At 40.1% G+C, this 16,542-nt stretch overlaps 1 protein-coding gene across 1 annotated transcript in view; it reads right to left on the bottom strand.

The window, feature by feature from the left end:
• Positions 1–15,577, bottom strand: part of SLC2A9 (solute carrier family 2 (facilitated glucose transporter), member 9) — a gene marked incomplete at its 5' end in the record, with an annotated part of 96,857 nt that extends 81,280 nt beyond the window's left edge. The window contains 4 exons of the mRNA XM_010133634.1: positions 668–813; positions 2,137–2,261; positions 8,411–8,571; positions 15,479–15,577. Of these exons, the coding sequence (XP_010131936.1) occupies positions 668–813; positions 2,137–2,261; positions 8,411–8,571; positions 15,479–15,577 (531 nt within the window). The remainder of the gene's footprint in view (positions 1–667; positions 814–2,136; positions 2,262–8,410; positions 8,572–15,478) is intronic.
• Between the last annotated feature and the right edge of the window lie 965 nt (positions 15,578–16,542).

The raw sequence follows: 16,542 nt of genomic DNA on the forward strand, positions 1-16,542 counted from the left end.
TGAAAAGTATTTCCAAGTGCCAGCCTGAATAATCCTCGACTTCATTTATTCAGAGTAATGACGACATCCAGCGGCCACCAAGTTAATCTCAGTCTACAACAGCAAGATAACCTCTTACATCAGAATAGATAATCTCTTTACATTCAGGTATACATTAATTCTGCTCTTCCACCTCCCAGTCTAAAAGCAAGAGTGCATTACAAAGAACACTATAATCATTGAGCAAGAGCCTTCCTATTCAGGTCCTCATACGAACTCTAGCCATGCCTTTTTCAGTTCTATCTCACATTGAAAAATTACAACTGAAAAACGCCAAACCTCTTAAGCTCTTACATAGTACTCAAAGAAAACAGAAACCAGCAAAAATAAATGTCCATCCAGAAAGGATGGGGGAGTGGGATGGGACATGGACAGACAGACAGTCATCTGCACACACATACAGGCCACTCAAGCTGTTAAAACTGCTTTCCACATCTACCAAACTAGTCCCACTTACACGCTTTTAAAAGATGCGGAAGAAAAGACTTTTCAAACTGCTTCAAAACAAAAAACAAATGTTTCTGCTTTTCACTTTTGTAAGTGAAAAACTTTACATTTCCATATTTTGAAATGTAACGCTTCATGCATGCTTGTGCGCTTTCACAGAGAACATCTGTTAAATACTTACTTGACCAAATATTTCTGGCAGCCCCAAAACTTGGCCGGTGAAAACACCAATACAGATGAAAATCGCTGTGACCTGACCCAACGAACCACGTATTTCCTTAGGAGATATTTCACTCAAATACATGGGAAGGGCACTTAAGGAAATGCCTGTGAAGAAGGAAAAAAACATGTATTATGTCAAATCACCTTTTCATTATATCAGGTGCAAAACAAACGTTTATTGAAAGGAATCTGAGTGCTAATCTGCTCACAAGAATGACATAAAACCACACAACAAACAGAATTGTATCTATCCACAGATAACAGGAATTATCTTCTCTGCATGTCTAATTACTCTTGCACCATTTAATAACCATGGGTTTATCTGTTACAGATCTACAGTGACGTGCATACACCCCTATTTGATGAGAAGCACCAAAGACTACTTAGCGACAGGAATCACCAGAACAGAGTTTACGTTTTAAACTTACTAACCCCAAAGCACGCAAAAACACATTAGCACTAGTGCAGGCAAGGGACAAAATCCCCAATGCATCAGGCGGGGAGAGTGGATACTCTCAGATGAAATATTTTTACGGTAATTGGTATTACTGGATGCTCCTCTCAATACAGACTTACAGCCGCAATGAACTCTTAACAACAGGCATAAAATAAGGGCAAGTGTGCTGCTCAAAGCCAGGAGAAAACAAATGCATGACCCTGGTTAGTACACTGACAATATTTACACTGCTCCAGAAATTTGGTCGTTTGGTGCTAATCTGAGACAAAAATTAGCAGTCAGCACCAAAGTAACCCATGAACTTCATACGGCAAGTGATGGACACACCCACTTTCAAGCACCTGTAGTTTGTGCTTACTGACAATATAGCCAAGGCTTGCCAGAAAGGGGACTTGGTAATGCAAAAACTGAAGCACTTTGTATTGCTTAGAGTAATTACACTGAGCGTGTAAATCCACATTAGGTAAACATTTCTCATGATCTAGTGATCTGTGAAGTTGCTGAGAACCTCACTGCTAGCTGCAAGACTATTCTGGTGCAGCAGTGCCTCCGTGTTCTATATTTAAACCGGGAAGACCATGTTGCTAGAAGCAAATGATGATGTACTAAACCTTTCACTTAATCCTGCTGGTATAAGCATTGGATCCAACAGCTTCTAACCACAAAGCTGCACAGACTGCACCCTCCTAGCCAAAGGATTTTCATGGCATGAAGACAAGATATGTTCTACTGGGACTGAAGGAGGACAGCGGGAGGAAAACCAGGACGGACAGCAGTGGCTAGCAACCATTCCAGTGTCTTCTCCAAACATCAGATCCTCCAGCTCTTAGATGCTGTTTTGCCCCAGTGAAATCAGCATGGCTAGACCCTGAACGGTCCCTTCAAGGGAAAGATAGATCTGAATGGAAGAGAGGAGCAAGATTATGCATTGTGCAAGCATTTCAGATACGTACAGTGTGATAAAAGCTTACCTGCATCCACACCCATTATAATGCGGCCCAGTATGAGCATTTCAAACGACCCCGCCAACAAGGAGAGGGACATCAACAATGCAGCTGTCACTGCAAACACATTATTGAGCAGCAATGTACGCTTCCTAAAACATAATGATATTTAATGTAAATACCAGCACCACAACAGTTAAATCTAGTCACATTCAAAGCACGCTAGGTTATTATTCTTAAAAAAGTGCCAAACAAATACTGCCTCTTAGATGTTCTGCAGATGTTGTATTCCAAAATACAATACTATACCCAAACAGATAAGAGTTTCATACCTAAACCATAGCTTTAAAATAAAACATATCATAGTTAAAGAGCGGCACTTGAAAGGCACAACAACTAGCCATTCTTCACATCTTGAAACTCAAGAGGCGTGCCTGAGACTCTGTATATGAATACAAACAAGGGTAAATGTACATATGTATGTAGGAATCAGAATATACTTCAAAATAGCAATAAGCTGATGTAACTATAGGCATTTTTATGCTACATATAGGTTTTGCCATTTTGAGAATTTTGCAACACTCACATACTTATGTCATTATAATTCATCCTTAAATGTACAGTATTAAAAACATATATTGAGGAAAATTACTACTTGTAAAGCTACAAAAAACACTTGGGCTCACAAAAGTAATAAAAAAATCAACCCTCTTCCAAAAATTGTTGAAATTAACTGAAATATGAATTTACATACCTTTTTTCTCTCAATTTTTAAATTATTTCATTCTATACCAGTAAAATAAAACATGAAAAAATATTTATTCCAAAGAAAATAAATACCCTTCATGGAAAATTATTACTCTGTTAAAAAATACAAACAAAATTACAAAAATATTTAAAAAAAAATTCAGAACACCTCAATTACTTATTCACACTGTACCAGTAGCTGTACTTCTTACAGTTTCATCTTCAAGAAATTTCTGCTCAAGTTTGAGGGACTCAATTGAAAAGTGACTTGTAAGTCATATAATTTCTGGAGAATGAAATACTTTACAAGATAAATGATATGTAGCATTTCACGGGCTTTCAACAGTCAGATTCAAACACTGGCATCCAAGATCTTGTTTCCTTAACACATGGAAGAAGAGAGGTTAAAGATATGTAAGGTCAATAGCTCTGCTGCAATGATTCTCTATTGAAAGACAAATTAGAAAACCCCAGAACTCAAAGAATCACTGCTACCTTACACACATCTCTCCACAAATATGGATTTAAGTGGCTTTTTGCTACATTGCAGCTTGCAGGCGAACAGCTGGAGAAGCCATTATCACCAGGTTCAGCCCTGCGAGTGACTGAAAACAATTTTTATGATTCCCAGACGGAGTCCCAGAAATATCTGCTGGAGATGTGGTGGCCTCTTCACAGCACACCACAATGAGATAGGGGCTTTCCATTGTTTACAACCTAACACAAGACAAACACTGTAATTTTCACGTGGCAAGATTACATGGCAAGACAAAGATTGTACCCTGTGTGGTACCCTGTGTTTTCCATCTGCAAGTCACCTCACTTTACTATACACAGAAAAGCAACAGAGCTTTGTCTTTACCAGGTCAGCACAGTCCTGTTTTGGCTCTAGGGGTACAACTCAATGCTTCTATATCACTCACAAGAACATATGAAGGGGACAACTGATTGGAAAACAAATCCACCTGGAGATAAACATCACTGATAATGTAAATTATGGGGAACCCATTAATTTTGACAGTAAATGACCCCTGATGCAGCAAAGAACAGAAAAGGGCAAGATAAACAAGATAAAACCAAAGGATTTTCTCTTTGCCAGATTGAAAAAAATGGAAACAAGAAAGTAACATGCTGTTTAGCGTTACTATATAAAACATGAACATTTTTGATAATGAAAACATTGCTGCAGGTCTGCGGCAAGGTTTTGGAAGTGAAGGGGCTGCAAGGGTGGCTTTTGTAAGGAAACAGAACCAGGAAGTAACAAGGTGAGTGGAGGAGAAGATGCTTCAGGACTGCACAGTTAAATCCCCAGAAGGACTGTGGCCCATGGCAGATCCACGCTGGAGCACGGACAAGCGAGCCACAAGGAACGGCAAAGAGCTGCACAGTTAAATCCCCAGAAGGACTGTGGCCCATGGCAGAACCACGCTGGAGCACGGAAGAGCGAGACACAAGGAACGGCAAAGAGAAGCTGCTACGTGCCGACACTGAACCCCTGCACTGCCTGTTCTCTCACTGAAGGGACTGAGTGTGACATGCTGTGGTACCAAGAGGGAGGAGAGAAACCTGGAGTAACGTTCACCTGAGAAAGTGGTAGGAAAGGTGTCCTAATATTTGTCTTGTTTCCCAATACCTGATGAGTAATTAAATATTTATGCAATAAATTAAATTCTCCAAGTTAAGCCTGTTTTGCCCATGAGACTAACTGGCAAGTGTTTTCCCTTCCCTAATTTTCACTCATGAGTCTTTCCACTCCTGTGCGTCCTATTTCTTCCCAGTCTGCCATCTCACTGGGCAGGTGGGGAATGATGAGCAGTTGGGTGGATGCTTGGCTGATAGGTAGGGCCAAGCCACCACAAACACAAACAGTGGGAACAACTTCCCATCAAAGCTCCTAAGGAAAAATATACAGCAAATTCTCTAAACTCCCCATGCTGTCTGAGTTTACTTTCAGCCAGGTCATATTATACTCAAAATTACTACAAACATAAAAAATGATTGTTTTCCTGGTCATGTAGACCAAAACTATATTATGTCAGCAATAAGGCACAAAGAAACGAATCAAAAACTTCAACAAAACACTGGCTGAACAGCTCTAATAAGCGATACGGAGATAGCACACTTCATGAAGCACTGCAGTAGACACTTTGCCTCCACAAAGTCCACCAATCTTGTCAGATAACTGTGCTCACCCCACTTAGAAAGTGTAATGGTCCAAACGTCGACATTAAGCCACCATAAGAAAAGACACACACTGATGCATTGCTCATCCAAATTCTTTCACATCTCAAACCATGAACTGACCAAGCAGTTGTCCAGATGGTACATGAAACCTATTGGAAGTATAAGTATCATGCCCAGTTCTCACACAGCAGATATAATTTTTCAGTCTTGCTAAAGGATACAGAGCACATCAGTATCCCTGTTTCTCTAACTGGGTAAACAGATAGCGAAGTGTACTCGATCTAAAGCTAACATGCAAAATAATGTCAGACCTGGGAAAGGGACCCTGGACTCAAGTTCCAGTCTAGAGCCCCACACAGTTCTGCTGCAGCTAAAGCACTAAAAATACTAGACTAGTATTTATTTAGATATGAAGATTTTTTTTGTTCCTTCCACTCAAATAATTCAGAGTTCTCTCTAGCCAAAAGAGAAAAAGCATTTATGCATTCCAACAGGAAGATGCTTTCAAAAAACTTCTGATTGAGCACAGAACATCTGTCACAAGCAGCTACATTCTGAGCCAAACAGTAAGTTTTGCAACTTTAACTGGTTCTCTCTGAGACTGACCATCTGTACTGCTACAGGAATGTAACTTCCAACCCTGTATTCAGTCTGAAACAGTCTTCAGAGAAGAGCCATTTTCTCAGTACAGATCAGTTTCTACAAGCATCCCAGCTGAGACAGACAGCTAGACACCCAGCAGCTAGACACCAACAGAACTAAGCTTTAATGGTATTTTCTGCATTTTTTTTTTTTTTGGTAGTTTGGATATTCATAATACTTAAGCATCGCTTCCTCAGAATCGTCCTTGGATTCTTGCAAAACCACATATGATTAAACCGTTGTGACTTCAAGGCTGTCATTTGCTCTCACTATACTGAACGGCTCCAGAGGCCAGAACAGAATCCTAGCAGCTACGTGCCCTCCACAGTTGCAATAACCTTAACTAGAGATTTGAATTCATAATCTTTTTGTCTAAAACTCACAACTAGGAAAATTACAGAATTACGAGTTTCATCAAAAAACAATTTTTGTCTCAAGATTCAGTAACGAGAGAGACTCTAGAAGCCCCACTCAGGAGCAAATACGATACCTTACACAAAAAGTATAGTAAGGAAAATTGGTGTTCAAATAACAAGCAGTGTGTTCTTCATACTAGGTGTTTAAATAAAAGCCAGTAACAGATTAAATACTGAATTACCATTTAAACTACAGTAGATGACTTCACTGTGCTGGAGAGATGGCCTTGTCCCTCTCCTCCAAAGGCCTCGCTAGCAGTGTGGTAAGCAATCCACTGAGCATATTGCTCGGGGTGTTCAGGACACACAACAGCAGCTGCTCTTCAGTAGAAGAGAATTTAAATTACAAAGTGTCAAAGACACATCTGAACATGGGACTTATGTGGATGAAGACTCTCTTTGAAAAAATTACCTCTCTCTTGAAGTAGGAGTGAGGAATCATGTGGCTTGGAAATTATGTTATTAACCTTCAGCAATATGATTCAAGAGTGCTCTTTTTAAAGTCATACATTATTTCTGAATCATGTTTTTGATCCCACTTAGCTCAATATTCTGTGTCAGTGTAAATGGAGCTCAGCTTCATCATACATACAACCCTCCAACCTACACATAAACACTTAACAGCAAAGTATTTGATTGTTCTGTCAACATTTCATAATGTGCTTCTCAATTACCACACCAATATGTCAGTCTGGTTTTCTAGACCAGACGAACACACTGCAGTGGGAAGAGCAAACTTGAGAATGATGAGCAGCCTTTACCCAGCATCCCTGAGACGTGCAACCTCTTCCCACCTCTAATCAAGTACTCATACACCATATCTATAAGAGAACTGTTTTCATGGTTTAGCAGGGATAAACATAATAAACAGGGGCAGAGTCTGCAAGATTTAAAGGTCTGCCCTGGAAATATGATCTGCTCCCATCAAAGGGGTCTATGTATGACTGAGATCAGCCACCACTTTAACAAACCTGCACATGAAGCTGTTCTGCTCTGCACCAAAAATTCAAGCCTTCTATCAATCCATTTTTCACTTGACTTCTTAATAAAGTGACAATTCTGGGAATTAATCAGTGTGAGTCAGGCATATTGTCATATATTTAAGAAGTATTTAAAAGCCAAATTGATGACTTGGCAGAAGAAATTACAAACTTAAAAATGTGACTATGAAAAATATTTAAGCATTGAAAATCAAATGTTGAAGGGACAGAATAAATTAATGAAGAACAGATTTACAGAGTAGAGAATTCCAACTTGCTGCAAGCATGAAATGGAAGAACCTGAAAACATACTCTGAGGTGAAAACTGGGATGTGGAAGAATTGGGAGAATGACAAAGAGATCTAGGAGAGTACAACCTAAAGTGAGGGAAATAGTCAAAATGTAGAACAGAAAATTAAGAACAGTGGAGGTAGATATTTATATTTAAGCCTCCGTGATTCCTTCTCCAGTATTCAACTGAGCAAAAATTATCAAATTATATAGAATTTACAATTAAGGAAAAGCCAAATGAGTAGAAAAGATGAAATCTGTAATGGCTTTTTTTTTCCCCATGCCCTTCTAAATAAAGGCAAATTATAAATTACTTTTAAAATTCTCTTTGGAAGACTGTATGAAACAAAACCTTGAAATATCTAGTTAGTACCTGCAAAGACACAACACACACCAGCACGAACATTTCTAAAATAATTCATATTGCCTGTGGTCAAGACTCAGTCAAATACTGTATTGCACAGACCAAGGAGGGCATCCCCAAGCTTTGGAAAGACCAAATACACGCTTCACCCTAGTTAAGTTCTTCAAACTGTATTTTAAGCTGACACAAGGAAGGAAAAAAAAAAGCAAGATAAAATCTTTATCTCCCCGTGACAAATGCTGTTGAGAAGCAAATGAGAGATGTTGCCAGTTTTATTTGTAAGTTATTGTATGCATACAAGCATACAAGTTAATGTATGTATACAAGTGTGTTACTTGTATAGTAAGACACTCAGCAGATTCAAGAAACAAAAATCTGCCGATCTTTTGTGAAATCTTTCCAGTTTATGTATTTTCCGTTTGCACTTTTGACAATTCCACCCCCTTAACATCTCAGCCCATCCGTTCAGAGCAAGTGACTCAAATAATGCACAGAAAGGCCAGAGAAAAAGGAACTAATTTTATTCTTGGAAATTCAGAACTCTTAGAAATAAGCTTTTACAGTTTGAAGATGTTTAAATTTGCATTCTGGTGAAGAAGGTTTTTAAAAAAATAAAAGTAAAGCCTTCAAATGAGAAACATTTTCATTAGAAAAGTAAAGTTCACCAACACACTCACCGTCCGAAGAATTTCACAATTGGGGTGACAATAATAGCACCCACAAGGCCACCAATGGCAAAAATAGAAACAGTTATGGACCACAGGAGAGTCAACGTGCCTTCATCTACCCAGAAGCCGTATCTTCTTTCCCACGTTTCGTTGTAAAACTTTTTGATATACTGAAAGAAAATACATAACAACAATACATGCAAAATAAAGAAAAAAAAAAAATCACATTTTAAGGATCACAACTGAGAGAAATAGAACAAAAAAACCAGTAGCTTGTCTGCAGGAATTGCCCTTGCCTTCTATCTCCCTTGTCCAAAAAAGGAGCCTCACTTCTAGATGCAGTTGCAATACAGACTAACTGAACCAGACGAAGCAGACATACATTTAACTACAGGTCAGTCATGAACAAGGTTGGGGGTGCGGAACACTGGTAGACATCAATGTAGAAGAGGCTTATAAAAGAGAAGCTCCTATAAATCAAGGATGTTATCATTTAGGTTGTTGGTACAACATCAACAACAGTTTGTTCTAGCCTTACTGTGTGCACATATATAAACATTTCATCCTGATCTGGGGCTAAGGGCTCAAACACAGAATGGCTGAGGTTGAAAGGGACCTCTGGAAGCCGTCTTGTCCAACCCCCTTGCTCAAGGAGGGCCACCTAGAGCCACTTGCCTAGGGATTGTGTCTGGAGACTCCACAAAGTCATGTCACCCGTGCTTGGCAAGGTATTGGGCATCAGCTGAACTCGCTCACTGCTCCAATACGTGCCCTTAACCCTGAGGCAGGTGACAAGCCAAGAAAAACTGCACTGCCTAGCATTTGCCATGACTTTTAAAAGAGGTCATGCACAAAGTCTTAACTGCTAACTACTGCTAGTCAATGATCATTAATCAGAGTCTTACATTAAGGACAAATAGTTCTACTGCTTTTTCAGGGATCTATAGTGCCACTAACTTGGAACTAAGGAAGCAAAGAGGCTCCAGTAGAGGTAGAGGCAAAAGTATCTTGAAGAAATTGGTGAACTGCAGAAATGCAAAGGTAATGAATAGGAAGGGAATCGCAACCAATTGCTGCCAGATGGCAATATGACTGACATCAAGAGAAGAGTCTGGCTTGTATTACAGCACACAGCACCAAAAGCCATACACTGAAGGGCTGGGGAGGCGGAGGGGAGGCAGAGTTCACATGTGACTTAGGAAATTCCCTGGAAAATTTTTAAAGATGCTTTAGAAGTTATAGAAGTAGGAATCCTATTGGCAAAACCCTCCACTGTGCTCACCATGAAACAGCATTTATCATCAGTATTTTGTACTTCAGTCTCAGAATGCAGATCTCAGATTTGCTCAAAATTAAGTGTCTTTCACTAGTCTATGTTTGCCAAAGGGCCAATATTGTAAAAGTGAGTAATTCCACAAATTCTTTAGCATAACACTTGAAAAAAAATACAGAGCGAGTTGAAAATAATTAACATTCATGGACTGAGGGAAGAAGGGAGGCTGTGTTCACTTTCACATCATATTTATGACACTGCCACATCTGTGAGCCATACAAAATCAACAACCCACAAAGCCAAGCAAAGAAAGATAACACTTTTCTCCCAAAGAATTTACAGACAAGACAAACACCTGTTAGAGGAGGGAGGCACAAACTGACAGCTGTGGGTTTGATACTGATGGGGGAATAAAAAGTACACAGTATCAGTCAAAAAGAGCTAGTTGTCTGACACCACTAAAATTAAGAATCCCAAAACGCATTTTTAAGTATGTTATAGCTTCTCCCCTTCAAATTTACATAAGCTGCTTTTTGAACTAGTTCAGGTTGCTAAGCAAGGTAGCAATTTCTTTTCATTAGTGAAAGATGTTTCAAACATGAAATCAGAAACCTAATACCCCAATATCAATCTACCTGACAGACAAGCTGATCTTCTAAGAAATGAAAACCTGAGACCTATCTTCTAACTCTTCACTTATCTCGACACCTACACTTTCTCCCATGACAGCTTAAATCCTTAAGAGTCTTCCATAAGGGCCCTTCCAGGGTATCTCTTGAAAGTCCAAGTGCCTCCTGAATCTCTGCAGAACTCTGGAGGATGCCTGAGTCACAGTTCTCCTCTGCAAAAGCCATACCAGCTCCTTCCCAAATTCTCACTTTTCTACTACAGTTTCTGCTAGTTTGTCAGGTATAAATAACTAATTCTTAGCGTGTATGTTCTAAGTTTTCCTCCTAAAAACTACTTTTTTCTTAAAGCCACGTTCACCATCTCAGTCTCTCTCTGTTACTGAGGCTATTTCAAAAAGAAGCTGAACTGTGATACGAAGTCTATATTTTCTGCTATTTTTTTCGGTCTTGAACAAACGTTAAGGTATTTTGGCAACCTGACAAAAAATGATCACTGATTTTATTCCATATCTTTACTGATATTTCAGCTTCTCCGATACATCCCCTATAAAGAAAGTTCCATGTGGGACCTCCCCAGACTTTTCCAATTCAAAACATTAATTCAGGTTTCTTGTTCTGTCCTTGTATTTTCTGAACACCCTTTTTCAACTTCACGTACCAGCCTTATACCTCTAAGTCCTCTGATGGAGATTTTTTTTGTGCCTGACGGAAGTACCCAAATTCCAGGACCAGCTGACATTTTTAACCTTCAATGTGCCAGAGTTTATATTCTTTTTCCGACTTCCTCACATAAGCGCAACTGCAGGTTTTCGAAGGATGCCTTCTAACAACTTCCCTTCCCTGATGTTTAATTACACTGAAGTTTCTTCACCTTTCTAAAAGGTAAAGATGTCATAGTTCTAGTATGACATCTTTACACAGTCTCTGTATCAACTGCAGAGACATCGCCTACTTACCTTGTTTTTAGTCAAGCTTCCTCATTTTTAGGCCATTCCTGTTTCAAAATCAAGCAAAGCTCCAACGCCACTGTGGTGCCTGATGCTCTGGCAAGCGTACGGTACCAGGCAGTCACCACTGCAAAAGGGCACAGCACGCATGCATAATGCTCCCACCCATTCTGTGTCACCGCTCCCTGACAAGTTCTACAGTTACGACAAAGTTTAATCTTCAAACTTTATCCCATTTCTTCTCAGATTTCCTTTAGCATGTCATAGGTACTAAATTATCCTGGGGTAGCACTCAGCAGTGTAAGTTGAACACCACATTTTCCCTGTTCAAACCAGGAATTTCGAACTTTAGGTGCTCCAGCCTTGCACACATGGACTATTCCATTTGAAGACTCAATTTAGTTTGAAACGCCATCTCTACATCTGCAAAGTAGCTAAGAAAGGTGGAGGTAAAACGTACTACTTCCTGTCTTCTTTGTACCAAGTTTCTAGCAGGCCTCCTGTGCCCTGAATTAAAAGGCAGACAGGGATATTTCTCTCATCCTATCCTATTTGTTTCTATACAACCAGACCAGGGGGAAAAAAAATGGGGGGGAGTCCATTTGGTGCTCAGTCCATTTACATGTATCTCACAGTAAACTTCCAAATGAATCTGCCACTAATTCCAGTGATACGTCTTTAACACCAATACTCAGATTATATTTAGACTGAGGTATCTTCTTGTTTATTTGAAACTAATTTCTGATCGTAATGAATACTAAAACATTTTTAGAACACCATTAGCATTTCTTGCTAACGATAATGTCTAAAAATGGTATGCAAATTATTTTCCACTTGTGTTAGGACTAATTTTCTCAGCACAGCTTTGTTATTTAAATGAGGAAATCAAATAACTGCAACTATTCAGGAAAAGAAAGTACAACTACAATACTCAATAGTAACAGATTAAATGTGCTGGCATGCATATCACCTGCATCTGGATTCCCATTACCAATAAATTGGAGGCTAATAACGCATACAGGTTTTGAGGAGCTGCACAGGAAACAAAACAAATCTGATCCCACAAATCCACTGGCTCTGAATCCACTGATATCTGTGGAAAGACTCCTGTGGGTTTTAATCAGTTGTCTGAACAATGTTAACAGCATAAATCTGTAAAGACACATTTTAGCCCCTAAGCAAAGCCTGCAAGAAACAGTACCTGACTGATTTCAGTATCTTGTATTCTGCTGCTTCAGTTCATTAAGGTAGTAGTGCTAGGGTGGGAAATAAGGGATATATTTTTTCATATGCATATATATATATATAAAATATAAGGAATAGATTTTAAATAGGGGAAATATTTTCCTTGTCTTTTTAACTGTAAATAGGCAAGAGATGACCTGGTCTTTAGAGAAGAAAAATTACCTTGCCCATAGCTACAAAGGTCACTTGCATATGGTGCCAACTATTGAACTGGCTGACACAGCAGGCTATACATTTTTTGCAATAGCCTAATTCTCCCCATTATCAGCTCTAAAAGGAATGCAGAGCTGTAGACCACAGCGGCAGGGAGGGGGCAAGCGCTGCACGCTGGTAAGTAACAGAGACTTCACTTCCTGCACAGAGCACAAAGCTCTGCATTGTTCTACAGACTTTGCCCACAAGTGGTCCGTGAAATGAACTGTTGAAATTCAGCTCAGAAAAAGACAGCTTTGACTTGCTTTCAATTAAAGCATTTGTCTTCCTACTGCCAAATGCTCCCATACGTTTTTTAATAACAAAGCGACGAAGAGTGCTAATTCTGCGCTTCTCATGTGGTCAAGCGCTGTGTGCAAGGGAAAAAACACACCTGCAATGGACCACTGCTCTTTCCCATGGAAAAGCAGAGGACGGACTGAGTGGGAAGCAATCTCTGCTTTAAGTAGAACTGGTGCAGTTCATTACCCCCTTGCCACAAAAAGGAAGTCAGACTGACTCTACCTTATGAGATGACCTGCAGTAAAGGTCACTGGTGAGAACTGCAGGGGTATTCCCCTATGCTTGGATGAGCTGGCACAACTTGCAGCACCGAAAGGACATGTACACAAGAACTTACAAACAGTTCAGTGCTTCAGTCTCAAACAAACTTTCCCCCTCCCAGCTCAGTCATTCTGCTGAGGTGTTCAGTTGCAGGATCCTGGAAACATCCCATGTTTTAGTTATTATCAAGCATTTTTTCAACTTTCCTCAAAGAATCATACACTCCTTCTCTAATGAAGTTTAGACATCAAAAGGAATTCTACTGAAGTAAACGGGCAGAAGTTATCCAACATCTATGGACAGATGCTCATACAAAGCAGGCCGTAAGCTGTATGGCACCAGAACCAGTTCTTTGACCTACCCAAGTTCATACACGCAGCTCAACTTACAACTTTTAAGAATTACCGCACTCCCAACATACCATCTTGTAAGACTGTTCATCTACAGCTAAAAGCTGTTCTCCTTTGGTTTTCCTCAGTAACCTCTCATCAGTATTCCTAAAGGGTCACCTCGCAGCAGACTGATTTGGTGACATACAGGGGGAAAACAGATGGGGCAAAGATTCCTTTTCTTGTGCTGCAAGAAGCAGAGCTTTGGTATGACTCTTCCCTTCAACCCAGTCACTGCAGCTCCAGGGACAGGCAGGCGGCCTGTTGTAGGCACATTGATGATACAGATTAACCCTAGGACTAAAGAGAGGTATTTTATTCTTGAATTACACAGCTACGTATTCTAACCACCACACCTGGAACTTAGCATTTGTCACAGTATGGTTGCACCTCCAACCTCCCCACCTCCATCTTGGTCACTACTATCATCTATCTCATATTCAAACCTAACTGAGTGTTGCCAAAGAGCATGTCCTATCATCCTTTCCTTCCTTTCCTCCTGCAGAAAGTGACAGGAGAGCTCTGATTACCTGGTCAGGCCATTTTTCAAATGGCACCTAAAAGTTTAACAATTTGGCGATTCTCATTGCTTCGTTGATAGCAGCGAGGCAGTGCAGGAAGGCTGTCTACCATCAGGACAATCAGTACTACTGCTCACAGAATTTTGTATTCCTGATGATTTTTTCTAAGCCACTTTTGTCTTCTGATGATTGCACAGTGAAATGACGCCTAGACATGTCATGCTAGAATAAACATCCAATTTGTCCATCTCTGTGTTACTGGTACAAAAAGTACCAGAAACGTCAAGAAAATTCCTGTAAGTTACAAGGGGGGCAACTAAAACTTTGGAGAGGGTGAGACCCTTCTTAGACCTCTGGGTTGTTGGTTTACCAAACAAAATACACATATGAAATGTAAAATCTAAAAAAATTTCTTCTTTTATTATTTGCATAAATATTGCATCCATCTTTAGTGTGACCAACCTCTTTAGATGGAAACCTAGACTCACATTTAAACATGAGATTTCCATAAAAGAAGGAGCTTAGTTTTGGAAAGGAGCTACTTTGGAATGGAATTTCCACAGTTAATTCCCCAAATTTACCAGCTACTTTGTCAAAATAGTGTTGCTTGCAGCTCCACTGAATTGCCTACTGCTGTGCATGACTGAATTCAGAGGATCTCTAGACAGCCAGTGTAAAAACAAAATGTTCAGATTTTCATTTGTGGTAACTGATGTTTTAATGAAATCCCCCAAATACTGTATACTGATTTCACAGTACTCTATTCATCAAATCTATTTCATATATTGCAGCCAACAGATGGTCAACACAGCAGTTTTGAATTCCGAACCAAACCAGGCACCACCACGAAACACGGAAAGAGGCCCATTATTTAACAGGAAGCCGGGGCATTATTTATAATATCAGTACTGTGGGAATGAAATGTTGTGCAACCCTCCAGAACTGAATGACGTGAACAGAAGTTGTACAGAGCTACCAAATACTCACTAGTCAGAAAAACAGGCTATTAAGAAATACCTTATCATGCAAAAGCATGCAAGAAGAGTTAGTATTAGTCTGGGCTTGAGGAGAACAACAAGCAGACCACACGTACCCTACTCACCTCAACAGCAATATTCAGTTTCTTGACAGCTACTGAATCTATGTGAAAACCTCATGGACAGCAGAAAGAGGCTTTCAGGCAAAGGGAAGTTTCCATATGAGATTTAACTTGTACTACAACAGGAGCGTTATAAAGGCAGGATGTTGAGAAGTTCACAATAGCTGGATAAGGCTGCCCTCTACTGTTACTACATTCCAGTTTTGTCAGTCACTTACCGCTGCCGGAGCGTTCACCACTGAGAGGTTGTAACCATAGAGAAAAGACGACCCAAAAGCACCAGTTAAAGAGGCTACAATAAGACTCCCAGACCAATTCTGAAAAACAAAGAAAAGATGCAGCCATTGTTAGTATACTTTAAATAAACATATCTCAGGTTTTAAACATTCTTTACGCTATCTGGAGTGTCTCTTGCAGGCAGAGGTCCTTGCTGCAAAATAATGGTCTGAAACACCTCCCCTTGCTGCAATCCAAGGAACAATAAATTTGAAGTGACAGCATCTCAGCTAACATTTACCAAAGGCGTAAGTGAACATTTAAGCTTCTTTCAACTGCACAGATCTTGGCCGCAAGCACCCCACAAGCCCCCACACCAAAAAGTAAAACGCTGGGGGAAGCATATTCTCAGCAAAGGACACTTGGCAACACACCACTAACACAATGAAACAAGGAGCAACGCGTATTTGATGCAACAGGTCTGTGGGTAGACCTGACTTCGGTGAAAACCTGTGAAACGGTGTGTTCCCTGCTTCCATAAGGATTAGTGCGATTGCCACCAAAACCATTAAAATCATGCCTACAAACTAGGATGTAACCCAAATGTAAGTCTCCAAAAGCAATTTGCTGCCACACACATGCTGTCTGATGGAGATGCCATTTGCTCTTTCTCCCCAGTGACACACCTGCACCTCTCCATTCTCACGTCTCTTCCCTCCATCCTCCTCAGCCTGTCTTTAGCCCACCTCTGCTAACAATTTCTTCCTCCACATCAGCTGCTGAATAACAGGTAGGTCTGCTTTGATTTGAGAGATTTTGCATTTCAGGCTCCTTTCCACCTTCCCCAGTATCCCCTTCTGCCACTCAGTTCTGCTGGATTACAGCAAGCAGCAGAAGCAGTCACTGACATTCCCAAGAGACATTAGGGTTCTGGCAGCGGGTTGTTTGTGAACATTGTTTTGCAGACCATGGAAGACAGCTCACCTTTCTTGATTTCTGAGTATGCTAAAGTTTATAGCTTTTTAACATGTTGTGAATTTTTTTGGGGTGGGGAGGGCGGGGGGTG

This window comes from Buceros rhinoceros, unplaced genomic scaffold (genome assembly GCF_000710305.1).
Source record: "Buceros rhinoceros silvestris isolate BGI_N320 unplaced genomic scaffold, ASM71030v1 scaffold933, whole genome shotgun sequence".
Lineage (NCBI taxonomy): Eukaryota > Metazoa > Chordata > Aves > Bucerotiformes > Bucerotidae > Buceros > Buceros rhinoceros.